This window comes from Danio aesculapii, chromosome 8 (assembly GCF_903798145.1).
Source record: "Danio aesculapii chromosome 8, fDanAes4.1, whole genome shotgun sequence".
Taxonomy (NCBI): Eukaryota; Metazoa; Chordata; class Actinopteri; order Cypriniformes; family Danionidae; genus Danio; species Danio aesculapii.
The window spans coordinates 44,679,897-44,707,459 of record NC_079442.1 but is presented as its reverse complement, the minus strand read 5'-3'; the positions used below and the strand labels follow the sequence as shown (position 1 = coordinate 44,707,459).

General features: G+C 34.3%; 2 protein-coding genes across 3 annotated transcripts in view; both read left to right on the top strand.

Moving 5' to 3' along the window:
• Window positions 1-7,098, top strand: part of otud5a (OTU deubiquitinase 5a) — a 63,905-nt gene extending 56,807 nt beyond the window's left edge. The window contains exons 8-9 of one of the 2 annotated variants that reach the window (XM_056464040.1): window positions 370-486; window positions 6,582-7,098. In XM_056464040.1, the coding sequence (XP_056320015.1) occupies window positions 370-486; window positions 6,582-6,703 (239 nt within the window). In that variant the 3' untranslated portion in view covers window positions 6,704-7,098. The remainder of the gene's footprint in view (window positions 1-369; window positions 487-6,581) is intronic. The other variant, XM_056464041.1, reaches the window with a different exon arrangement.
• Window positions 7,099-11,377: 4,279 nt separating this feature from the next.
• pim2 (Pim-2 proto-oncogene, serine/threonine kinase) lies at window positions 11,378-17,650 on the top strand. Its single transcript, XM_056464042.1, has 7 exons — window positions 11,378-11,884; window positions 12,130-12,230; window positions 12,312-12,362; window positions 13,280-13,500; window positions 13,580-13,749; window positions 14,596-14,772; window positions 16,167-17,650. Exons 1-7 carry the CDS (start codon window positions 11,821-11,823, stop codon window positions 16,313-16,315), a joined length of 933 nt encoding a protein of 310 aa, XP_056320017.1. The 5' UTR covers window positions 11,378-11,820; the 3' UTR covers window positions 16,316-17,650.
• Window positions 17,651-27,563: the final 9,913 nt, after the last annotated feature.

Here is a 27,563-nt window from a genome sequence, read left to right as displayed (position 1 = left end):
GGGTGACAGTAAATGTTTTAATCTATTATTCTTCCTACATAACAAAAAGCAATGGTAAAATATGTATTCAGAAGTCTTAGACCTTTCCGAAGATATATAGTTTATCATGATTAGACTTTATTACAGGATTTTATTGCAAACAAAGTGATTTCAGAAGGTGGGACAGCAACATTTAAGGAGTTAAAATCACATTGCTAAAAAAAAACAAAAAAAATCAAGCTGTTATTTATTTTGATGGGCTTAAACATGACATCTCTGTGTAATTCACCCAAAAGCACAGTATAGTACACAGGGGAACTCTCATAGTTAAAAGCCCAGATCTTTGAACTTGAGTCTTTCATAATAGAAATGTCCCGTCTCGCCGTTCAGGTCCGAGTAACCAGGCTTGCGTTGGACCAGACAGACCCACCTCGTCTTCTCTGGTATCTCTGTATCCAGCACTCGGCTATCGGGCCATTATGCAAGAGATGTCCCCTACTGCATTTGGTGAGGACGCAAAATCACACTTGCCAATTGATCTAGCAGTGCCGCCTGATTCAGTATGAAAGCATGTAGGGCTCAGGAATGTCATGTTAATCGCTCGCCGTCCTCACACAACGGGAATCTGTGATGTGATTCAGTGTTTTTGGTGTGTGAAATGCAGTCATTATGTGCTGTTAAATACGCTAGATTAAGGCTGAGTATCGGCACACCCCTCACACTGTTGACTTGGGCTTTGTTTTGGCTTAGAACTTAAGGAGGTGCAAATAGGGAGTGATTGCTTTTGACAAATGGAGCACTTGTAATGGACATACAGGAGTCTAAATGGTTCGGACACACCTAGGGATATTTATTATTGCTGACTGTCACATTTGGAAATGATAATAAAGGCATTAGAAGTGTTTTGTTGATGTGACCGTTTGTGAACCTGGACGACTAAATCAGTCTATAGGCAATAGACAATAATACATTGTATAGATCCAAATTAATATTTTTTAAATGCCAAAAAAATAGAATAATAAGCAAAGATCATGTTTCAAAAAGATTTTCTAATGCAAATATAATAAAATTCGATTTCTGGTTAGAAATGTGCATTGTTGTGAACTTAATTTGACAACTTTAATAGTGATTTTCTCAACTCTCAGCTTCCATTTATATAAAGAGTTGTATGTCAGCCAAATATTGTCCCATCTCCGCAAACAGTACACCATTATAAAGCTTTTTATTCAACTTTCTTTAAATTACAATACAAAAATGGTAACACTTTAGTTTGTAATAATACATTTAGTACCTGCCAATTATTAAGATATGAACTGTTTATTAGCACTTATAAAGTATGAGCTTATTATACATCCCTAACCCCTAAAACTACAACACCTACAACTACAACATTACTAACTAGCAGCAAATTAGTAGTTTACTGAGCTAAAAATCTTAATTAATGGTTTTTTAATAACGTGAATTGTACATTAAAATAAAATGTGACTATAAATGACAGTATATGATTGTTATTTATGTTTAAAGAGATTCATTTGTAGACACAATAGACTAATGATAAGATGTTTGGAACTATTATGATTTTTAAAAATATTTAGCTTTTTCAGTATTGTGAAATTGAAGGTAAATATTTGATATATTAATAGATGTTTACATGTAATCTGTTCTATGCATTTGCTGTAGGGCTGATTGATTATGGGAAAAATCATAACCACTAATATTTTGGTCATAATTGTAATCACGATTATTCAAAACAATTTACAGTTGAAGTCAAAAATATTCGCCCTCCTGTGAATTATTATTTTTTTAATATTTCCCAAATTAAGTTTAACAGAGAAATTTTTTACAGTATTTCCTAAAATATTTTTTCTTCTGGAGAAAGTCTTATTTGTTTTATTTCGGCTAGAATAAAAGCAGTTTTAAATATTTTTAAAGCAATTTTAAGGTCAATATTAATATCCCCCTTATACTATATATATATATATATATATATATATATATATATATATATATATATATATATATATATATATATATATATATATATATATATATATATATATATATAATATATATATATATATATTTGAATGTCTACAGAAGAAAGTACTGCTATAAAATGATTTCCCTAATTACCCTAACTTGCCTAATTAAGCCTTTAAATGTTACTTTAAGCTGAATGCTTGTAGGTTGAAAAATATCTAGTCAAATATTATTTACTGTCATCATGGCAAAGTTATTAGAGATGAGTTATTAAAACTATTATGTTCAGAAATGTGTAGAAAAAATCTTCTCTCCATTAAACAGAAATTGGGGGTAAATAAAAAGGGTCGCTAATAATTCAGGAGGGCTAATAATTCTGACTTCAACTATATACAGTTATTTTCCTTCCTGTAAATAAGGAATAGGAAATAAATAAAATAGAATAAAAATATGAAACAAACAGTGCTTTAAGCATCTTTACTGTAAGAAAAAAACTTTAATTATAGCTACAAAAGTCCTTCAGTCAAGAGTAGTGAGTGATTTGAACCTTTTGTTGTTTGATTAATGATAAAAACAGTAGGCAGCAGGAATATTGCGCGCTGTCACTTTAAGAGCAGTACGGTTCTGATTTATGGTTTCACTTTCACATGTCTTTTGATTCTCAACTCGTTTGTTTATTACACAAATGAGAGTTAATGTGATAGAAATAGTCACTAAACACCGCGTTTTGACACAGATTCGCATGTATTTGACCATTAAAGCACTCACATTAAGATGACGTTAGATGTGTGTGCTCTGCTCGTCTCTGAGGCTGAGCGCGCACACACACAACAGCATGTAATCTCTTTTACGCTTTTAAAAACATAAATGATTGGAATGTACATCACTGAACGATGCGCATCCCGTGCTGAAAAGGTTACATTACAGTACATGCTTTTAGTAATTTTCACGTGCAACTGAGCTTTGCAGGTGTACAACTGGAAAGGGGGCGGTATATAATGCAAACTCTTTTTATTTTGATTAATGTTTTTCATAATCGTTAGAAGCCAAAATCGAAATTGAAACTTCATTTCGATTAATTGCACAGCCCTAATTTGCAGCATGATTACTCGAATGTCACATGATCAATCAGAAAACATGTTTAAGGGACAGATCAGAGTGCTTCCAAACCTTCATGACTTTCTTTATTCTGTTGAACACAAAGTTAGTCTGAAAAATGTTGGAAAAACAGCCATTGATTTCCATAGCATTTTTTGTACTATTAAAGTCAATGGCTGTTTATTTTTCCAACATTCTTCAGTACATGTTCTTCTGTGTTGAACAGGGCAAAAACAAACTAAAAACAGCTTTTAAACAAGGTGAGTAAATCATGACAAAATAAATTGTTTGTGTGAACTGTCCCTCATTTTGTTCATGTGACACTGTGGAATAAAGTAATGCAGACTGAAAATTCAGCATCATAACAATAAAATACAGTTTCAAATATATTTAGTTGACCAATTATGTTTAATTATAATAATGATAACAATAATTCATATTATTCATATTTTATCATATTTTTGGTCAAATTACTGCAATCTTGTTAAGCAAAAGAAACGTGTTTATATATATATATATATATATATATATATATATATATATATATATATACACAAACAGTTGAAGTCAGAATTATTAGCCCTGAATAAGTATAATATTAATTATTATTAATACTATTATTGATTTTTTTTTCTCCGTTTTTTTATATTTCCTAAGTGATGTTTAACAGAGCAAGGAAATTTTCATAGCATTTATTCATTCATTCATTTTTTTTTCGGCTCAGTCCTTTTAACTATCCGGGGTCGCCACAGCGGAATAACCGCCAACTTATCCAGCATGTTTTTACGCAGCGGAAGCCCTTCCAGCAACAACCCGTCACTGGGAAACATCCGTACAAACTCATTCACACACATACACTACGGACAATTTAGCCTACCCAATTTACCTGTACCGCATGGCTTTGGACTGTGGGGGAAACCGGAGCACCCGGAGGAAACCCACACGAACTGAGGGAGAACATGCAAACTCCACACAGAAACGCCAACTGACCCAGCCAAGGCTCGAACCAGCGACCTTCTTGCTGTGAGGCAGCAGCACTACCTACTGCGCCACTGCGTCACCCCAATTTTTTACAGTATGTCTGATAATATTTTTTCTTCTGAAGAAAGTCTTATTTGTTTTATTTTGGCTAGAATAAAAGCAGTTTTTAATTTTTTAAAATGCATTTTAAGGTCAAAATTATTAGCCCCTTTAAGCAATTTTTTTTTTGATAGTCTACAGAACAAACCATTGCTATACAATAACTTGCCTGATTACCCTAACCTGCCTAGTTAACCTAATTAACCTAGGTAAGCCTTTAAATGTAACTTTAAGCTGTATAGAAGTGTCTTAAAAATATCTAGTCAAATATTATTTACTGTCATCATGGCAAATATATAATAAATCAGTTATTAGAAATGAGTAATTAAAACTGTTATATTTAGAAATGTGTTGAAAAAATCTCTCCGTTAAACAGAAATTGCGGAAAAAAAATAAACGTGGGCTAATAATTCAGGGGGGCTAATAATTCTGACTTCTACTGTAGATAACAGTGGTCCTAACGTATTTCCTATTTTACATTTTTAATTACCATAGCTTCTGAGAATCCTAAAAGGTCCACATATTGATAAATAAATATATGAAAGCTGTTTTAAAGGTGTTTATGTAAGTTTTTGACTTTTAAAGCTTAAAAGAACCATAATATATTTGCAGATATTTAAGAAACATGCGAAGTGAACATTCTTTTTTATCTGAAAAACAAGTCAGATATTCTGCTTTGAAAATTTGAGTTCCGTGCCAGAACGCTGTCTTTGTTTCGGCCAAACTCGCCCAATTCTACTTTAGCTAATTATATTTAAGCACCTTGGGTTGCCTTGGTGGAAAACTGTGTATTTCATTCATTCAGTCACGTGCCCACGACCAAAATGTGACCTCATGGTGGACAGAACCAGATTCCGAAATGAGACGCAGATTCAGAGTTCCACATGAGGTGGTTATTAATTAGCAAAAAATATAAATATTATGAATGTAAATATGAGGTAAGCAGGTTACATTGTAACCCCGATTCCTAACAACATGCTATGTGACGAGATTTACAGTGATGTTTGGCTATTTGCACTTAACGAAACACCACACAAATTTAAATATAGCCATTCAGAAGCACAGAATACTGCACTTAGTGCACTCCAACGAAATAATGAGGTTAATAATCTAATTAATACATATTAAACCTCTTTAACATTATTAAATGTACATGCTGAATGACTGATATGTGTTGGTTTTGAAGTGAGTCACAGCTCTAAAGTTTAATTTCAAATGGTTTCTTTTATTTCCAAGATCTGAGGTGAACTATCTGCTGATGCTTACAGTAGTATGGCAATAAATGTCATGTAAATGGCATTCAAACTCACATTATTAGCACTTAACACTGAATAAAGCACATGAGGTGTACCTGAGCTGATCATTGTCAGTTTTCTGTTGTTCAGCTGCAACAAGTAGAAGTTTCTAAAATATAAAATCCAGGTGTTGTTTAGAACAAAAACTCCTTTTATTGTGGATTATTTATTCTGCTGTTGCTTTTATTTAGAACACTACTTAAATGTGCCTTAAATCAGCCTTCAGGCTCGATAGTCAGCCATGCTGTTGATGTCGTCACTCTGACAACCTGCGCTTGTGTGTGTTTTGAACCAGGGGTGCAATATCTAGTTCATCTACTGGGTGTCAAACTTACATACTGCACCTTTAACATTGAGACATGATTGAATTGTCTCTTGTTATTAAGAATAGTTTAACAACAAGCAGGAAATGTTCATGTGCCGATGGCATCACCACATTGAAATCTTTTACTGGTAGCATATATTTGTCTACACATTCGATTTTAAGCATTAAAATTTACAATGTTTATTTCACGAGCGCATATTGTTATTCTTTAGGTGAACAATTAATCTGTGCAAGTTAATCCACTGAAATAAAAAAGTTTGTTTTGGTAATCTTTAATAAAAATCTAAATAATTTACTTATTCATTTGAAGTGGAGGTCCTTCTCTATTGACGTCAGTTTGATGGATTCAGATACAATATTCTTAACCACACCACTCTTACCGGTAATTTGCTATGAGCGAATGATGCGCACAATAAAAGCCCCGCCCCCTACTTAATATTCCTTTTCAATGAGAAGCACATCAACATACTGAAATAAAAGTCTCATCAAATTTCAGTTCACCCAGAGTTTTAAAGGGATAGTTCACCCAAAACTGTTAATTCCGTCATCACTTACTCACTTTTCACTTGTTCAAAACATATTTGAGTTATTCTGTTGAACACAAAATTTTGAAAAAAGCTGGGTTGGTGCTGGCACCCATTGACTTCCATTGTAAAATTACTTCCATAGCACCCAACATTCTTCAAAATATCTTCCTTTGTGTTCAAAAACGAAATAAATGAGGTCATTTTCACATTTGGGTGAATTACCCCTTTAAATCTTTAGATGAGAAGTTCTGGTGTGTGTGTTTGTGACCTGTTTTGTCGCTCCCGTTTCCGCAACAGGCCTCACGGACTGGGAAGACGACGAGATACTGGCGTCGGTCTTGGCCGTGTCACAACAGGAATACCTCGATAGCATGAAGAAAAACGCCATGCATAGAGAACCTTCTCCAGACAGCAGTTGATAATGGAGGCTCGAGGCACAGCCGAAGCAGGAGGCAGAAACACGGGGATCAAACCAATCACATTCTCTCCATCATCATGCAGGTCACACTGTCCTCCCTCTCCTTTATCCATCCATTCATCCATCTGTCCATCACTGGCCTCCGCCATCCAGCAGTAATGGCCCATTGTCGTGATACTCGCCTAACCACTCCTTTTCTTTCTTACTCCATTCACGCCATCATCGGACTTCTTTAGGTGCATGTGAAAACCAACATGACTGATATCATTATAGAATACACCGGGAAAACGAAAAGTTATTGAAAAAAAGTCATACTTTATCCTCTTAATAATTGATTAATATAATCTTGTTTTATTTTCTTGTTTGGGATGAAAATGCTCTTTTTTTTCTTGGAATAAAAAAAGAACTTTCTGAAGAAACCGTTTTATTTGATGGTGTCTTATTTATGGTATAGCAGTATCACTAACAATATTTGGCCATGATTTACTAGATTTTTATTAGCGTTTGCTTAATTATTTAAATCACCTCTGTACAAGTAACACTTAAAGGGATAGTACACATGAACTAAAACACAGTTCTGGCTCATCAGCCGGCAGCTAGCTCTCTGCAACTCTTACATGGTCGCCCACTGAAGCTAAGCTTGGCTGCGTCCGCTCAGTACCTGGATGGGAAAGCTAGGTTGCTGGCAGAAGTGGTGTTAGTGAGACCAGCAAGGGGCACTCAACCTGTGGTCTGTGTGGGTCCTAATGCCCAGGTATAATGAAGGGGACTCTATACTGCTCAGTGAGAGCCGATGAGACGGTTAACCGAGGTCTAAACTTTGTGGTCGTTAAAAATCCCAGGATGTCCTTCGAAAAAGAGTAGGGATTTAACCCCGGCATCATGGCCAAATTTGCCCACTGGCCTTTGTCCATCATGGCCTCCTAACCATCCCCATATCATAATTGGCTTCATCATTTTCTCCTCTCCACCAATCAGCTGGTGTGTGGTCTGGTACAATATGGCTGCCGTCAGTCATCCAGGTGGATGCTGCACACTGGTGGTGGATGAGGAGATTCCCCCCAATGTGTAAAGCGCTTTGCGTGTCCAAAAAAGCGCTATATAAATGTAAGGAACTATTATTATCATTCACTTGTCACAAACCTGTTTGAATTTCTTGTTTTTAATTTATCTAACTTTAAACGTGGCATAGTTGTTGGTGCCAGACAGGCTAGTCTGAGTATTTCAGAAACTGCTGATCTACTGTGATTTTTCACGCACAACCATCTCTAGGGTTTACAGAGAATGGTCTGAAAAAGAGAAAATATCCAGTGAGCGGCAGTTCTGTGCGCAAAAATATCTTGTTGATGCCAGAGGTCAGAGGAGAATGGCCAGACTGGTTCAAGCTGATAGAAAGACAACAGTAACTCAAATAAGCACTCGTTACAGCAGAGGTATGCAGATGAGCATCTCTGAATGCACAACACGTCCAACCTTGAGGCGGATGGGCTACAACAGCAGAAGACCACACCGGGTGCCACTCCTGTCAGCTAAGAACAGGAAACTGAGGCTACAAATGTCCACAATTGGACAATAGAAGATTGGAGAAACGTTGCCTGGTCAGATGAGTCTCGATTTCTGCTGCGACATTCATAAGGTAGGGTCAGAATTTGGCCTCAACAACATGAAAGCATGGATCCATCCTGCCTTCAATCAACGGTTCAGCCTGGTGGTGTAATGGTGTGGGGGATATTTTCTTGGCACACGTTGAGCCCATTAGTACCAATTGAGCATCATGTCAACGCCACAGCCTGCCTGAGTATTGTTGCTGATCATGTCCATCCCTTCATGACCACAGTGTACTCATCTTCTAATGGCTACTTCCAGCAGGATTACGCGCCCTGTCATAAAGCGCAATTCATCTCAGACTGGTTTCTTGAACATGAAAATGAGTTCACTGTACTCAAATGGCCTCCACAGACACTAGAGCTCAATCTAATAGAGCACCTTTGGAATGTGGTGGAACGGGAGATTCACATCATGGATGTGCAGCCGACAAATCTGCAGCAACTGCGTGATGCGATCATATCAATATGAACCAAAATCTCTGAGGAATATTTCCAGCACCTTGTTAAGTCTACACCACGAAGGACTAAAGCAGCTCTGAAGGCAAAATGAGGTCCAACACAGTACTAGTAAGGTGTACTTAATAAAGTGGATGGTCAATGTATTCAAATGGGGGGGGGAAAGAAGTCCTTTCCATGAGGTCAATGTATAAACTGTATTTGACTGAATTTACAGAAATGTTACTAAACCATGTTGTGTATCATTATTATATATGACTATACTGATGATCTATAACGCTATATTAGTATTGTATAAGTGTAATATGTAACACTACAATAAGGTTATAATATTTAATGTATTTACTAACATAAATAAACAATTAACAATACATGTATTACTATATTTATCTTCATTAATGGAAATTAAGTGGTTCATTGTTAGTTCTCGTTAACTCACCTTGCGTTAACTAATGTTAACAAGCATAGATTTAGATTTTAATATTGCTTTAGTAAATGTTGACCTATCATTAGTAAATGTTTCATGAGTAGTGTTCATGTTAGTTAATACATTAATAATTAATGAAACCTCGTTATAAAACGTGACCAGTTTTTGTGATATTTTGGGCATATGCAGGCTTTATGTCAGAGTTTAGATGACTTCATTGCACAATTATTCTAAAATGTGCATCAATTATTATAGTTTTACCAATCATTTGTAGTTAATACGCTTATATAATAATTGTGGTCATGAAATTGTTCTGTTTTGATGCATGCATCTTTAATGCAATGCTGAAATCTATACGAGTCAGGCGTTCGAACAGGTCGTCAAGGTTGTCTTGGTATATCTGCACAAACCCAACGCTATCGTTTCCGGTTCCGCTTTTCTCAGTAAATCATCATGGATATGAAACCGCATTAGATTTTGAAAATAGCTGATGTGGGACTGTCCCACATGCGCAGAGCTAAAGGAAGAGTCAAATACCTATTTCAAGCTGCTCTAAAAACATCTTATTTATGCATATGTGGACCATGCTTTGCAAAATGGCTGCCCTTCAGCAACTCGTTATATTGTTTGTATTTTTTTTTAATTACTTGTAACTGAACAGGAGGAAGTATTGTGTTTATTGCTGTAGTTGTTGTTCATTAATTATTATGTTTACTTCGTAGTTATGTGTTATTACTGTTAGAGAAATTTATTTAATATCTTTTTTTTATGGATGAAGACTTTTATTTATACGTTAATTATTTTATTTTTGACATGTATTTAAAGTTGTATGTGGCATTTACCCCAGTTTCATTAGTAACTATTTATTTAATACTTGTAATATTTTATTAATATTTATTTCAGTCTTATTTATACTTTGACACCATATCTTGTTGTAAACAAGTGCATTTCTTGTCAGATTTATTACGAAAAAATATTTTTATATATTTATTGTTATGATGGAGGACTTTTATTTATTTATACATTAATTAATGATTTTTTGACACATTTATTTACGTCTAAATGAAATGCATTTAACGTTGTACGTGGTATTTACCCCAGTTCCACTTGTAACTATGTAGTAAGTGCTTGTAATAATTGATTAATATCAATTTCAGTCTTATTTATACTTTGACACCATATCTTGTTGTAAACAAGTGCATTTCTTGTGAGATTTATTCAGAAAAAATACTATTTTATCCTTTTTTTTTTGGAGGGAGACTTTTATTTATTTATAATTAATGATTTTTTTTAAATTTTTGACAGATTGTTTTTACATCTAAATGTAATGCATTTAAAGTTGTACGTGGTATTTACTATATTTAACTATGTATTTAGTACTTGTAATAATTAATATTAATATCAATTTCAGTTTTTATTTATACTTTGACACCATATCTTTGTTGCAAACAAGTGCATTTCTCATCAGATGTATTATGAAAAAACACCTATTTTATCTTTTTTTTTGTTTTGGAGGGAGACTTTTATTTATTTATGCATGAATCAAATATTTTTATTTAATTTTTGACAGATTTGTTTACGTTTAAATGTAATGCATTTAAAGTTTTATGTGGCATTTACCCCAGTTGCACCAGTAACTATCTATGTAGAACTAATTAATGTTAATATAAATTTAAGTTTTATTTATGCTTTGACACCATATCTTATCCAGTTGTTGCAAAGAAGTACATCTCAGATGTATTACGATTTTTAAAAAATAATTTTTTGTTATAGAGGGAGACTTTTATTTCATTTATACATAATTATTTTATTTTTGACAGATTTATTTACGTCTAAATGTAATGCATTAAAAGTACATGGTATTTACCCCAGTGTCACTAGTAACTATGTATTAAGTGCTTGTAATATTTGATTAATTTCAAATTAAGCACTGTAAAATCCTGGTTGCCTTAAATTTTAAGCTGAATCAACTTAATCTTATGATTCCATTGAACTTGTATTATGTTAAACCGACTTAAAACAGCTTGCATAGCTTGTAAAATTAAGTTAGAACATATTTAAGTTTAATAAGTTAAAACGACCTAAAACTAGCATATGCTGTCAGGAGTAATTGTTCATATAGTATACTTGCTGCCGATTTATTACGTCAAAATACTTCATTAAAACGCAAAACACTTGATATGACTCGCATTAGCACATAACCGAGTCCTAATTTTACGCTAATAATAATGAAACCCTCAAAATACTCCTGTAATCCCGCGCGCGCTCTTTCTGTGAAGATTCTTAGAATTGAACCGCTCATTATTATTCATTGATTTGAATCTATCCGCGATGTGATTGGCTCGTCTGTTCAGAACACTCCAAGCGTGGCCACGATTGGGAGGGACTGGCGGAGTGAGAGGGGCTACACATGTAAACTTAAAAACAACAAACCGTGTGAGATGATTCAGAACTGCGCGAGTGTCTGAGGCGGAGGACGCGTGATAACGGTGGAGTTTGAATTGAAAACAAACTGTGGATGAGAAGCAACTAACGGACATGGATATGCTCTGCTGAGGCGCCTACTTTTAATATTATTCGACTGTTTTTAATTTTTTTTGAGTTTCGATTCTTATTAAAAACCTGAAAATGTTGGACAAACGGATTGTTGACGTGCGTTTGGATCAGCTGGAAATCGTGAAAGCCAAAAATGGTAAGTTTATTACTATTTGTACGCGAGCTAACTAATAAATCTCGATTTTTTTTTTGGTTTTTTTGTTTCTGCGTAGTAATTTTGTGCAATTTGTTTCACAATCAGAAGTATTTAACTATTAAGTAAGGTAAAAATTAGTGTTTTAATTCATTTGTTATTAACATAATTCTAATGCAAAATTTACGTTACAATTAGCTACTTGGTTGAAATGTGGTTTATTTAATATTGTTGTTTTTATTATTCAGGCAAAGAGCATTTTGAGAAGCAGTATACTATGGGAGATCTTCTGGGAAGCGGTGGTTTCGGTTCAGTTTACTCCGGGCATCGGATTTCAGACGGACAAAAGGTAAGACTGATTAAAAAAACAATAATAAAGATGCTTATGTGTATGCATTCCTCATCTAAATTACCGTTATTCTTATTTTAGGTTGCTATCAAACAAATCTCTCGAGACAGAATCCAACAGTGGTCAAAAATGGTGAGTATTCGCGTTTATCTAACGTTACATGTTTTGATTTGTTATGTGTTTTAATGTAAAATATACGTGGTTTCAGTTAAACATATTTAAAAACTCGTCATGACTTTGAATGTATACAAACAGCGAATAAGCATTGACACTAGCGCCCTCTATTGATTGTTTTGGTTCTTACTGGAAGCTCGTCGCGCTTAACAGAAAGTGACGTAGGCGTGACGTTTCGGATTTTTCAAAACATCTTAAAAGGGAAACTGAATGAATGGACTTTCCATGTTGTGTCAGAATCAGTTTTAGACCTGCACGACGAGATATATTTGGATTAAAAACAAGAAGTGCGTTTTAACGTGTCGTAAAAATGTGGTTTCCCTTTTTAATAACAGTTATGTCCACGGTAGAACCCCTGGATATCACCTCAGGGAATTTTCTTTACATAACTTAACCAAAATCGGTAACTCTAGGTTGTATTAGTTAATGTTTTTGCTAACGTAGAACAAACAATGAACAATACGTTTGTTTCAGTCATTATTATAGTGGCTAATTGAAATGAAGTCGGTCATGTTACTCCACAGTGTATTAACTAATGCTAACAAGCACCACATTAGATTTTAATAACACATTAGTAAATGGTGTACATGTATGCACATTCATGGAAAGATTAGCCATGTGAATTGGCTTTTTTAATATTATATCAACATTTTTCGAGTGCCTCAGACTGGTTTTTGCTGTTAATTCTGATAAATCCCTTACCCAAAGTGCACCGACACCTTATTTAAGCCCCCCAGAGCCCTTTTTGTTTGATATTGGTGTACAGATATTGTTCATTAATTCATGTTAGTAAACACATTAACTAATGAAACCTTATTGTAAAGTGTGACACTAGAATCTAACCTTAACCATTGTCTTTTCTGAAACACCCACAGCCTGGTGAAGTAAACCCAGTTCCCAATGAGATCGCTCTCCTTCAGAGTCTCGGTGGAGGATCGGGGTCTGTACCCGGCCATCGAGGCATCATCCGGATGCTGGACTGGTTTGAAATACCCGGTCAGGGATACCTCATTGTGTTTGAAAAGCCTCAACACTGCCAGGACCTGTTTGACTTCATCACTGAACGCGGAGCTCTTGATGAGCCCCTTGCACGGAGGTGAAAATTGATGACAGATTTCTCACATTCTTTTAATGTAAACAGTGAGTGAAAATACTGATGAAAAGTGTCTTTTCAGGTTCCTCAAGCAAGTCATTGAAGCTGTGCAGTTCTGCCACTCTAAGGGAATTGTTCACAGAGACATCAAGGATGAAAACATCCTCGTTGACACACGCACTGGAGACATTAAAGTCATCGATTTTGGATCAGGAGCAACGCTAAAGGACTCCATGTACACTGACTTTGAAGGTACAGAAGATTTCCAGTGGTTAATTATTTTATTCTATTTCAGATTTTTCACAAGTGATGTTTAACGAAGCAAGGAAATTTTCACAGTATTTAATATAATATTTTTGTTCTGCTTAAAGTCCTTTTTAGTTTAGTTTGGCTGAAATAAAGCAGCTTTTACATTTGATTTTAAACAGTTTTTAATGTCAATATTAGCCCTAGCTCTTAAGAATATTAGATTATTTCATCAGAGCGAACCACCCAATACCAATATTTATTGCTGTTTATTTTATCTTCCAGAATCATACTAAGTTTTTTTTTTTTTGCACTTAATCATTTACTCACCTTTTAACTTATATGAGTTTCTGTTGAACCCGAAAGAAGATACTTTGAAGAATGCTGAAAATCCATAACCATTGACTTCTATAGTGTTTTTTTCCTACTATGGATGTCAGGTTTCTTATATACTTCAACATCTATATGTTTTGTGTTTAACATAACAAAGAAACTCATAAAGGTTTGAAACAGCTTGGTAAATAATGAGTAAATGTTCATGTTCACCCAATACCTGTTGTAAAATGACTTGCCTAATTACCATAATTAAACCAGTTTAGCCTTTAAATTGTACTTTAAACTGAATACTAGTGTCTTGCAAAATAACTATTGAAATATTATGTACTGTCATCATGGCAAAGACAAAATAATTGTTAGTTATAATAAATGAAATATTATAAATGTGAAAAAATATCTCCATTAAACAACACTTGAGAAATATTTGAGAAATATTTGAAATAATAATAATGCAGACTTTAACTGTATTTAAATAAATGTGAATGTGTTTCTAACGGACCCCTTTTTTCTCTTTAGGTACCCGAGTCTACAGTCCACCTGAGTGGATCCTTTACCACAAATACCACGCTCTTCCGCTCACTGTGTGGTCACTGGGTGTGCTCCTGTACGATATGGTGTGTGGAGACATTCCCTTTGAGCAGGACTCTGACATTGTAAACGCCAAACCAAGCTTCAATAAACGCATCTCCAATGGTGAGCCCTCAATCGGTCTTAAAGATTGAAAATTCAATCATTATTTACTCACTTGTTCCAGAGTTTCTTCTAGGGCTGGGCCCATAAACTATATTATATCGGATCGCGATAAAATGTATGTCAATAACAATCATAAGTTCTGGAATTTTTTTACTCTATATTAATCTAAGAGCCAATCACAAAGCAGAGAAGTGCAACAATGGGAATCTAAAAGTGTGTTGATATTAGAGATGCACCGCATTTTTGGCCACTGAAAATTTACTGGACGAAAATGTTATGCCATTTAATGGATGCTCTAATTTTTGTGGCTTCAGTCATTGTTTGGGTACTCTTAAATCTGAAAGTATTAACAACTTGTATCAAAATATATATTGTTTAATAATTATCGAAATAGCCTTTTTGCCATATCTCCCAGCCCTAATTTCCTCTGCTAAACACAAAAGTAGATGTACTGAAGAATGGTGGAAACCCGTAACCATTGACTTCAATTGTTTTTCCTACTATAGAAGTCAATGGTTACCGGTTTTCAACATTCTTCAAAGTTTCTTCTTTTGTGTTCAACAGAAAAATGAAGCTCTTAAAGGTCTTGTGTGTGAGTAAATAGTGTGTGCATATTTGTTTTTTGGGGGAAACATCAACATTTTTAATTTAATCGGTTATGATTCTGTGTGTGAACACAGTAAAGCACTGCCTAACATGTTAATGCCTCACATTACGGAAGTGATGCTAGTTGCAAAATATGCTAACTTTCTTTTTTAACCTAAAATAAAGCACATTTATGCATTTACAAGCAATATCCATCGTATCATAGTTCATACTGGTGCTGGAAATGCTTGAAAAATGCTTGAAATTTAATATTGTGTTTGAAAAAGGGATTAAAACTGATTGAAAATTGAATTGAAAAACGTTTTGCTTTAATAATTTATCTTACTAAATAGGTGATAATAATATATAAACTGTTTTACATATAAAATTGTATTTATATAATATATAAACTCACAGAAATATTTAAATTAAATAAATCTTAATAATGAGAGCAATGCTCAAATTTCCTCAGGATGCTATACTATAACAAATATCATCTGTTATAATGTGCTGAGGTGTGTGTATGCATGTAAATATGTGATTTGCCAGACTTGTAAAGTGCTTAAATCAGTGGTCTCAAACTTAATTCCTAAAGAGCCGCAGCGCTGCATAGTTTAGCTCCAACCACCTCCAACTCACAGCTGTTTAATAGTCTCTAGTACTCTTGAACACCTTGATTAGGGTTGGAGCAGAGCTGTGCAGAGCTGCGGCCCTCCAGGAATCCAGTTTGAGGCCTATTGACTAGAGAAACATGATAGTAAACAATACCATGTCCATGTGTATTCAACATGTACTCTCTTTGATTTCAGATTGCAGGTCTCTGATTTGCTTGTGCCTTTCATACAAACCGGGGGATCGGCCCAGTTTGGAGCAGATTTTACAGCACCCTTGGATGGTGGAGAGCTCTGTGGACAATGGAGATTTGCAAATGGAAAGCAAAATCAAGCCAAGCCTTTAAACCCAAAAAGACTTTGAACTCACACTCACTGTTTCGATATACACTGGACTTCCCGAACTCTAGTTGCTGGCTTCCGGATTCTTCCTTATTTATTTTTTCAGTAGTTCTTCTGTCTTTGACATCCGTTTAGTGGGGATCTGTGCTTCCACGACCCACAAAAATAGCCCTGGATTGCTGCAGGTTTTACTTTATGAATGAATATTTCCATCGCAGCTGAGCGAGGGGAACGTTTTTCTTATTTATTGCTATTTATTTTATACTCCAGAATCATACTAAGTTATTTTTTGCACTCTATGGATCATCAAGTTTCCGAAGCAGTAAACTGTGTTCGATTTATTGGTTCATTTCAACTCATTTAAAGGGATAGTTCACCCCAAAATATCATTTACTCACTGTTTAACCTTACTGTAGAACCCAAAAGAAGATACTTTGAAGAATGCTAAAAACCGGTAACCATTGACTTCAATAGTATTTTTTTTCCTACTGTGGAGGAAACTCTTAAAAGGTTTGAAACAGCTTGGTAAATAGTGAGTAAATGTTGTGTACGATGGTTTTACCTGGTTTTACAGGTTTGTTCTGTACAGTGTTATTCTCCCCCCGTTCTAAGGGGTTTCAGAAAGACTTTGGATCTACTTTCCAGTTGTTTCGATAGTAACAATAATTGAGGATCTGCTCCCATTGATCAACACACACTCGCAACTAAGAGAAGAGGAGCGTCCTTGTTTACTCTAAATGAGCAATCCTGGTTCCTCAGAGATGTTAGCCAAAGAGGGTTTTGGTTTCTGTTGGTGTTGCTTGTGAAATACCTGACCTGTGACTTTAAGTGCTGTCTCTTTGTCATGCACACACTCAGTTGGAAGTTCCCAATGGTCTGTGTTATGTTAGGGGCTTCACCTACTAACCCACTGTTGATGTTTACTAAAAAGTGAGCAGTTCTGATCAGTTGATTATAACACACCAAAGAGCTCTGCCTTATGTGAGGTTTATATGCATAATACACACAATTTGGACCTAAATGTATTTATTTATTCGAAAGTTTGTTAGTGTGGCTCGCTTTTTGTGATCCAAAGCAACACTGAAAGATTAAAATGATTGTGAATTGGATTTCTCTCAATGTAACGTGTCGTGAATGCGTGTAAACACTGGGGATATTTTTTGTTTTTGATAAAGTCAGATATCTTTCATTTTGTTATAAAAATCCTTGCATTTTTGGCTTGGGTTGGCACAAAAGCTTTCCTGTTAATACTTGTGTATTGAATAATGTGATGTGGCTGTTGTCACTCGATGTTTAATTTAAGAGATTCTACAAATAAAAAGTTATAGATGCAACATCTATATTTAAATAAATATGTGTCTCGTCTTTTACATGCAAAAACAACACAAAAGAGATGCTTTTTCTGCATGGCTAGATGTGAAGATTTTTGTTCATACTTTCCTGTTTGTGGGAAATTAAACAGGACTTGCCAGTCAGACCTTTCAGGTTAGCTATTCCCGACAGGTGAAGAATTGTTGGAATGTTTTACTACATTCACATGCTTCACTATAATGACAGAGCAGATTTTCCCACATGACTAGTTTTTTCCCACATGACTAGTTTAAGTTTACCTGGCTGGAGCAGTAAACATTTGTTATTGTGTTCAAGTCCATTCCAATCACATTGACTTTATTTTAATGGTCCATTTGTTGAACTTAAGTTACATTGCATCTACATGCCAACTAATTCTCATTTGATTATAAGTAGACTGTTTGCTTACTGTAAGTTGACTTGTACTTGCAAAGTTACTGACAGTTACATATCTGTTGAAGGAGCATATCAACAGACATTAAGCAGACAGTCTACTAATACTCAAATGGACCATCAGTGTTACCTATTTAATTAATGAAACATATTCATAAACCTATTTAAAGGTATAGTTCACTCAAAAATCTAATTTACTCTTACTAATTTACCAATTAATCGACCTCAACTGGTACCAAACCTTTATCAACTATCACTACTAGCTTAATAAACTTAATTAGCTGTTTAATAATAGTAAGGTCGAAGTTAAGTTTAGGTTAGGATTAGGGATGCAGAATAAGATCATTCTATAGGCAGGTAATTAACAGCATGAATTGTGACTTAAACTTAAGTGTTACCCAAATACTAGGGTTAACAGTTTCCAACATTTTTCAAAATATCTACTTTTGTCTTCGAGTGAGTAAAAATCGTCGGAATTATTTTGGGTAAACTCGCTTTAAGAAACTTGCAGAGACTAACGTAATGCAGGATTTATAGGGTGTTAAAGCCCTCTAGTGGTTTGTGTAAAGCAAGACAGTAATACTTTATGGTTTAATTTTTTGGTTCCGTGTCAATAAACTCGGATCGTGTGGGCAGATTCGGGTTGATGTTTGATGATGATGATGATGATGATGGCAGCAGAAAGCAGTGAGCGTCCAAACAGAAACACCCCTGCTGAAAAAAACAGCTTTCACCAGCTATGTCCAGCCTAAACCAGGTTGGTCAAGCTGGTTTTAGCTGGTCATTTTCCAGCCTGGCCAGCTAAGACAAGGCTGGAAATGGCCAAACCCCCTCTAAAACCAGGCTGGTTGACCAGATAAAACCAGCCAACCAGCTTAGGCAGGTTTAAGCTGTTTATTCAGTAGGAACTGAAGACAAAACATTATCCCGAAGACAGAATGAAGGTAAGAAACATCATTTTATCCACACCTTTTCTCTTTTAAAATCGCCCCAGGCTGCTTAAAGAGATAGTTCTTTAAAAAAGGGAAAATTTTGTCGTCATTTACTTAGTCTTGGAAACTTGTAACCACTGACATCCATAGTATAAACAAATACCGGGAGTCGTTGATTGGATGCAACTCAGATTGCACTGCACCACGTCTGCATCCAGACCCCTCTCCACAATTCGGTATTAACAAATCATTAACTAACACTAGGCTACTAGCTTAATAAAGTTCTCATTAGTTGTTTATTAACTGTTAGTAAGGTAGAAGTTGGGTTTAGGTTTTGGGTAGGATTAAATGCAGAATAAGATCATACTTTATAACTACTAATAAACAGCCAGGGTATATTCCAGGGTTCGAATTATACATTGACAATCAGGGGTTGTCAACTTTTCGGTTATGTTTTGTGTAATACATGCTTCAGTGAATCAAATTAAATGACATCTATTTTATTAATGCAACACATTTATTTTTTCAGTGTTTTGTGGGATAGCTTGTGTATTCTGACTTACAATATCCTGTGATTAGCCATTTCAGAGGTTACTGTAGGTCAAACTATACAAACTGCATCTAATTTTACTGTTAGGCTATACACCTACATGCTTCAGTGAATCAAATTTCTGAACGTAATTAAATTACATCTAATTTATTAATAAACTGTTTACATTATTAGTGTTTGAGGAATATTTTGTGACTATTTTAGAGGTAACTATAGGTCAAAACTATACCAATTATGTGTCTAATTTTTCTTTTTTTAGGCTACATGCTTATATAAACACCTATTTTACAAGAAATGTGGTTTGTGGATACTTAAGATGCATGTGCTCTAGAACAGCCAGTTTCAGACTGTTGAATTATATTTTTCCTAGCATTGATTGGTGTGATAATGCATTTACAATGGTATGCACCGTTATAGGCCAATGTACATGTATATTATAAATTTTTAAATATTAATATTTAAGATATAGATCAGCGATAGCTATTTCTTACTATTAAAGGGCTGACCTCCCATACATCTTGTTTTAATGTCCTCCAGGGGGGATCAAGCGTAAATAGGGGGTGGGTGTGAATTTTGAGAGCAGAGTCCAAACAGAAACACCCCTGCAGAAAAAAACTGCTTACACCACCTATGTCCAGCGTAAACCAGGCTGGTCAAGCTGGATGTAACTGGTAATTTTCCATCCTGACCAGCTAAAATCAGGCTGGAAATGGCCAAAACCCCCTGTAAAACCAGGCTGGTCGACCGGCTAAAACAAGCCAGCTTAGGCTGGTTTAAGTTGTTTTTTTTTTTCATCAGGGGCTGAAGAAAAAACATCCTCATGAGGACAGAATACAGGTAAGAAACATCATTTTATCCTCAGTTTTTCCTATTTTTTAATCGCATCAGGATGCTTAAAGAGGGACAGTTCACCCAAAAAGGAAAATTCTGTCATCATTTACTTGAAAACTTAACCCCTGACATCCATAGGACAAAACAGTGTTAACAAGTTCGGTATTAACAAATCATGAACTAACACTACTGTAAAAAATGAATCTTGAGGCTTGTAATTTTCATTAAAAAAATTTATGAGGTCATTAAAAATAATGAGCATATTTTCTTTAAAAAATTGATATTCTGGATTTATTATAAAATATTAAGAAGATTTCGCTAATATAACTAAGATTTTAATTTTACTTATTTTTTTAAGAAAACTAGTGCAATTATTAAGCTTAATTTGAGAAACCAGTTAAGCTAATAAAATTGAGGAAAGATGGCTTCACGTTTATTTTAAGAAAATTCACTCAATTATGTGGATTTGATTGAGATGTTTGCATTTGAATCTCAACAACGGCAGTGATCAGACGACATTTTGAAGAAGCAGATCAACAGCGAGCATGTTAAGAGGTAAGCATTAACAGTTTATCATTTTATTGTCTTAAGTAGCCTAAGCTCTTTCAGGAAAGACACATGCTGTTCAAACTTGTTCAGGAGCTTAGTTTTTGCCATATGATGTATATAGGGATACATGGGTATTTTTAACCACCCATTCCTATTTGAAATTGATTTGCTTCAATGTTCATTCTGAATTATATAATGAAGTTGAACAAATTATTTGCATCGTAATATTTAACAGCAATGATCAGGCAACAGTTAAGCAGATGAACAACAGTGAGCTTGTTAAGTGGTAAATCTAAGCTAAGCTAAGCTAAGTTAGCTAGCTATTCAATGGGGTTTATGTACAGCTAGTGCTTTTCCATTTCATAAGGATCCTTTTACAGCTTTGCTGATGTAATGTAATGAACTGTTTATATATAATACTGAACATAAATACTAATATTTGTTTGCTTCATTTTTCAGTTTAATGAAGAAAACGTTCGCAGAGTTTTCCCACTAAAGAGGAGCAGTTTATTGAGGCAGATTTTGATAAAGAGAATGGGTGCCATACATCAGGTATTTTTAATATTGTTATTTGTGTATTATTATTATTATTATTATTATTATTATTATTATTATTATTATTAAATCAGGGATGAATCGAGAGATGTCGTCCTCTGTTGCTGGTCTATCTGTATGAATAAGAAGAAGAGCTCATCCAGGAGTGCAATGTAAGTGTGTCAAACTGTTTCAGATATTTATGATCTTCCGAAAACTGCATTTTATATTTTTGCATGCTTACAAAAAAATATATAGCTCAAGCATTACACTGTTGAATGCACTATTCCTTGTATAAACATGGTATGTTTTTATAAATGTCTGTACACTAGTATACATTTAAACACCCTGTCCATTATAAGTCAAAATACTTGTGTATTTGTGTCAGTCAGCAACATCTACTCAAACATTATGAAGAATTACTGTTCACAGATATAAAAAGAAATGGTTTATTTCCTTAATATATTTCCTTAATGTGTTTTGGTAAACCTTAAACATTTGAAATGTACAACTGCATAATTTTAATATAATAAACGTAAATGTTTATTTTACAGTGTGGTAATGCACAGAGAATTGCTGTCTGTCAGAGGGATGACCAACCATGAGGACTTCTGCATTGTCTTGGAGGATAAGTGAGTCATGGCTAGCCTGGAAAATCTAGAATCGCTGAACTGGATTTATACAAATATTCCACAAATTAAAATCACTTACAAAGAAACGAATATTAAGTTTGCGATACACAAATTCTGTCAAATATTGTCTAAAATGTGACTATTCCTACAAAGGAAAGTTGACAGGTCAGTTTTTTCCAGGACATGGATAAAGGAATTTTTATCAGAGATTAACATTGCTGTAAATTTTATATAGATTTGTTTGATGGATATTGTACCATTTTGTTATCAGTGTAACATGTAATAAAATGATATTTGGCCTAAATGTATTGTGTATGTATTTCATTATACATTAAATATTTAACATTTTATGAATGAGTAATTTTCAGTAATAAATTTGAGTAAATGGTGATTTATCTATCACTTAAAAAAACTAGTAATTTTCACATGATTCTTTCAAGTGGTTTTTGTTAAAAAAAATAAATATGAGTAAATGGTGGTGGATTAACTTAAATTATAAAAGCACATTCCGCTAATAATATTAAAATCTTCATTTATCACTCAAAACATTTAGTAATTTTCACATGAGTCATTCAAGTGGTTTTTGCTAAAAAAAAATCAAGTCTTGAAATTTACTTAAAAATAATACGTGCAATAGTGTTACCACAATTTTTTTTTGTAAATAGCACATAAGATTTTTTACAGTAGCTTAGTAAATTACCTATTAGCTATTTATTAATAGTTAGTAAGGTAGAAGTTTATGTTTTGGGTAAGATTAGGGATGCAGAATAAGGTCATATTTGATAACTGATATACTTTATGAACAGTTATATCGTAATAACGGGCAGGTAATAAGCCAGTAATTAATAGCATGAATTGTACCCAAATACTATAAAAGTCACTGCACTTACAAACATTTTTCAAAATGTCTTTTTTTGAGTTCAACAGTTGAAACTCAAACAGGTTTGGAACAAGTAAGGGGTAAAAAAAAAATGAATCGTCATTTTGGTAAACTATCGCTTTAAGAAACGTAAAATTACGAGACTATGCAGAATTTATAGGGTGTTTGAGCCCTCTAGTGGTTTGTTTAAAGCAAGACAAAAATACTTTTTTGTTCCACTTTTTTGGTTCCGTGTCAATAAACTCTTTGTGTGAAGATTCAGGTTGGTGTTTGATGATGATTATGGCGGCAGAAAGCAATGAGAGTCCAAAAATAAACACTGAAGACAAAACATCCTCCCGAAGACAGAATGAAAGTAAGAAACGTCATTTTATCCTCACCCTTTCTCTTTTTAAACGTCGCAGACTCCTTAAAGCAGGGCTGTCCAGGAGAGTTTAGCTCCAACCCTAATCAAACACACTTCCTGGCAGGTGTGTTGAAGCAAGTTGGAGATAAAAACTCTCCAGGACACTAGCCCTCCAGGACCGAGTTTGGACACCCCTGGCTTTAAGGGATAGTTAGTTCACTCTAAAAAGGAAAATATTGTCGTCAATTACTCAGCCTTCACTTGTAACAAAACATTTTCAATTTCTTTCTTCTGTTGAGCACAAATGAGGCTGTTTTTAAAACGTTGTAATGTTGACGTATATAGTGTTTGTTTTTCTTAATGTGAATGGTAACTGAAGATTCTGAAAATATCGCAGAAAATAGCAACTCATAAATGTTTGAAACCCTTGAGGGTCAGTAAATGGTGAGTGCATTTTAATTTTTGTGGTGAACTATATCGTTAAGGACGCGATACTTTGGTTGCCAGATCCAATAAAAAGAGGTCAATGGACCTTGTACAATGCTAAGCATAGCAAGTTTCTCTCTCTTTTTAGACTACACTGTTTAAGCACTCTTTAGTTGTCAAAAACAAAAAGATACAAATAAATATTGTAGTGATGAGACCTCCATTTAGGATATAAATTAACATACATATAATATTTTAGATATATAAACTGAATGACATTTTAGGGGATATTTGGTGTCTTTTATATAATTTGTTGTTTTAATGAGTGAAACTTCCCCTTCAGTGTGTCTTTATGCCATAAACTATGTACTTTTTCATAGGTCTAAAAGGTACTTTCAAAAATAACATTGGGTTATTTTTTTAGCCCCTCCAAATCAAACAAAACATACTGAAAATACCACAATAACTTTATTATTGACCATATTTAAATGCCATATTTTGACTTCTGACAGATTGGAGGTTTAGTGTGAAATCAGTTAAAGGTGCAGTAGGTGATCTGCCAAAATGCTAACTGGTTAGCATAATACCTTTCAAATACAATCCCTCCCCGGCTGTTCAAAGCCACGCCTCCTGGAATCACGAACATGCACATTAAAGATGACAGACCCACTAGATCAGTGGTGGGCAAACGTTTTAGACCTGAGGGCCACATCAAGTTCTGAAAACCAAGTGAAGCGCCACGTTAAATTCTTCAAAAAATTACTTTTATATATAGAGGCAGTATGCATGGAATATGTAATTTTGGACAGAAACATGTCACATTGACACAAAACAGATTTTTTAAATATTATTAAGTCAAATTTACAAGTCAAATTAAGTTGCACTACTTATATTTACTTATCAATCATCATAAAACAATAAAATAATCCCTTAAAATATAATAATAATAATAATTATAGTGGAGAATAGAAAAGATATTGTCTGACAGAAAAAATCTCATATTAACACATTAAAAATAATTATTAAAGTTTACTATTCAGTCAAATTTACAATAATCTAATTTGCACTGCATTTAGAATATACAGATCAATCATCATAAAACTTGATAAAACCACAAATCTTTGATAAAAGAACTTTTTAAAGTGGATGTATATAATGGAAAATATATATATTCTGTGACAAAAATGAACACATTTAACCAGCAATTATTATATAATTTGAGTCAAATTCACAACAATCTCATTTGAGCTTGTATTAATATGCTCATATCAACCATTATAAAACTATGAGATAAAACGGAAGAAGAATCTTAGTCTTTGTTATTCCAAGTCATGTTATTATGAGTGTGTTAATGCAAACAATGAGCCTGGTCCCCTCTCTTCGCCCTCTCTTCGCAAGGGTGTCAAAGTCTGGAGTCTGCCATGGCAAAAACGCAAGGCGTGCAGGCCGCATAAGCAGCGCGCACAATTCTCGCGGCCGTTAGTAAACCATTCAAAAGAGGTGCCTCTTAACGCATAAAGCGCGTTCTGCGTTCAGAATTACACTTATTACTAAGCCATACTTGCATGCTATTTCAGACCGATTATTCAGAGTAGCATGGTAAACAATATAGAGAGCGCATCACAGGTTGTCATTGTTTAAAACGAACCAATGTGAATATAAAAGCAACTTCAGCTCAGTAAAGCAGGCTAGGCAGAATAGCGCTATTTACTTTGTTTTTAAACTAAATAAAAATCTACATTATCGATGCTGTAAAAGGACCGTTGTGAAATTGAAAATAATCACATCAGTCTTTCGCCGGAGGATTTCAGTGGCTGAACAACACTTCTGTGCATATAACCCATTCATAACAACAACATCTACACCAGCTAACAGGGTTCATACACATTTTTACTACTAAAATTTAACTTTTCCATGACTCTATATATGGTATAGTATTGGTATGTTCTAAAATGTTTTTAACACTTTTGTTTTTCATCGTTCAATGTCGTATTTCAATAAGCCTTTATTTAAGAATGTGATAACTGACTAAATATCTTTGTGTGTGTGTGTGTGTGTGTGTGTGTGTGTGTGTGTGTGTGTGTGTGTGTGTGCGTGTGTGTGTGTGTGTGTGTGCGTGTGTGTGTGTGCGTGTGTGTGTGTGTGTGTGTCATGCAGTTAAGATGGTGAAGCTGATCAGTCTGCTGATTCTGGTGATCCAGAACGCTTCACTCATCCTCAGCATCCACCTTGTGTGGAATTTGGCTGGAGATCATTTTCTGGGCTCGTCCGCGTTCCTGATGGCTGAGATTGTCAAAGTCTTGTCTTGTCTGTTTATCATCATGATGCAGAAGTCAAGCGAAACTAGCTCTTACGGTATTGCTTGGGTTGGAAAAACTGTTTCACTGTAAATACTTGTTTGGAAAATGGCTGCATGATACTGGGAACATGTGCTATATTACATTATGCATGAAACAAACAAATCTTTAGCACTTGTTCGTGTAACGCTACTCAATCAGGCCAACAACATTCCAATCACTGACAATCCGACTCTATTTAGAATCTGATTGTAATGCAATAATGTGGAACTTTTATAAATCTGCTTTCAATAACTATTTGAAAGCGCTATACAAATAAACTTGAATATATGGAACAATACCATATATAATAAGGACATTTACAAGATATTATTTACATTTACAAGACATTTAGTTTGTTATAGTTTTTGTGTATGTATACAACTAGGGTTTGCTTGTTTTTGGCACAGTGTTTACAAAATGTGGCTAAGAAATAATTAATAGTTTTTTTGATGGGGCAAGTAATAATCTATACCAGTGGTTCCCAATCATGGCACAATGACAGGGGGTCGCCAGGTGATTTCCAAAAGTCAAATAAATTTTATTAAACTATTAGAATTACCATATGTTATCCATAACCCACAGTAAATAAAAATTGTATTTAATAGTTACATAAAAAGCAACAACATGCAAATAAAAAGACTGCAGCCTTTAATTTTTGTCATAGGATTGTGTAATAGATTAGATTCTACGTTAGTTTAACAACACAGACTGATTTTATAGCAGCAGGTTAAACTTTCTGACTCCTTTATGTTAATCAAATACAGTAAAAAATAAATACAGGCCACAACTGAACACTAAGGATGATCTCCAAAATTAAACAAATAGACATGCTGAAAACATGGTGTCCACCAGTCTCATTGAGGAATTATTAAATTAAACTAATGAATAAATGATTGTTAAGAATGTTGCACTTTTTTGTCTTGGCAATATGCTCATGTTTATATAGGCCTATTGTTGTGTGTGCAACATTTGTGTATTTATAACCACCTCTGAGGAATGTCGGGGTTTCAAGTCACCGGCATTGTTATTTTGGGGCTCGCGGGTGGAAAAGTTTGGGAACCCCTGATCTACACCACTGGCCCAACTGGGCCATTAAACCATCCTTAGCATGTAGTCCTGTATAAGACTGAAATTTAATTCACAGTGGTTTTAAAAAAGACTTAAAAAGTCATAAGGGTAATTCTTCAACTATGCGCACTTTTGTGTCCTTTGATCATATATCCAAAAATATATATAATTTTGGTCAAATTTCTCTTTCTTTGTCAAAATAACAATAAAACCTACCTTAAAAAATGTACTACTTTTTACTAAATTTACTATTACTTTCTAATATATTTTATTCATATTATTCATCCTCCTTTTAGGTGTCAAAATCACTGTTTTCATCTTGTCGCACACCCAGAGTTTTAAACTTCAACAATGAAAATAACATTTTAAATATTATTTATCTGTTAACTATTAATGTATCTTAATTAAGCACTAGTGAAATAA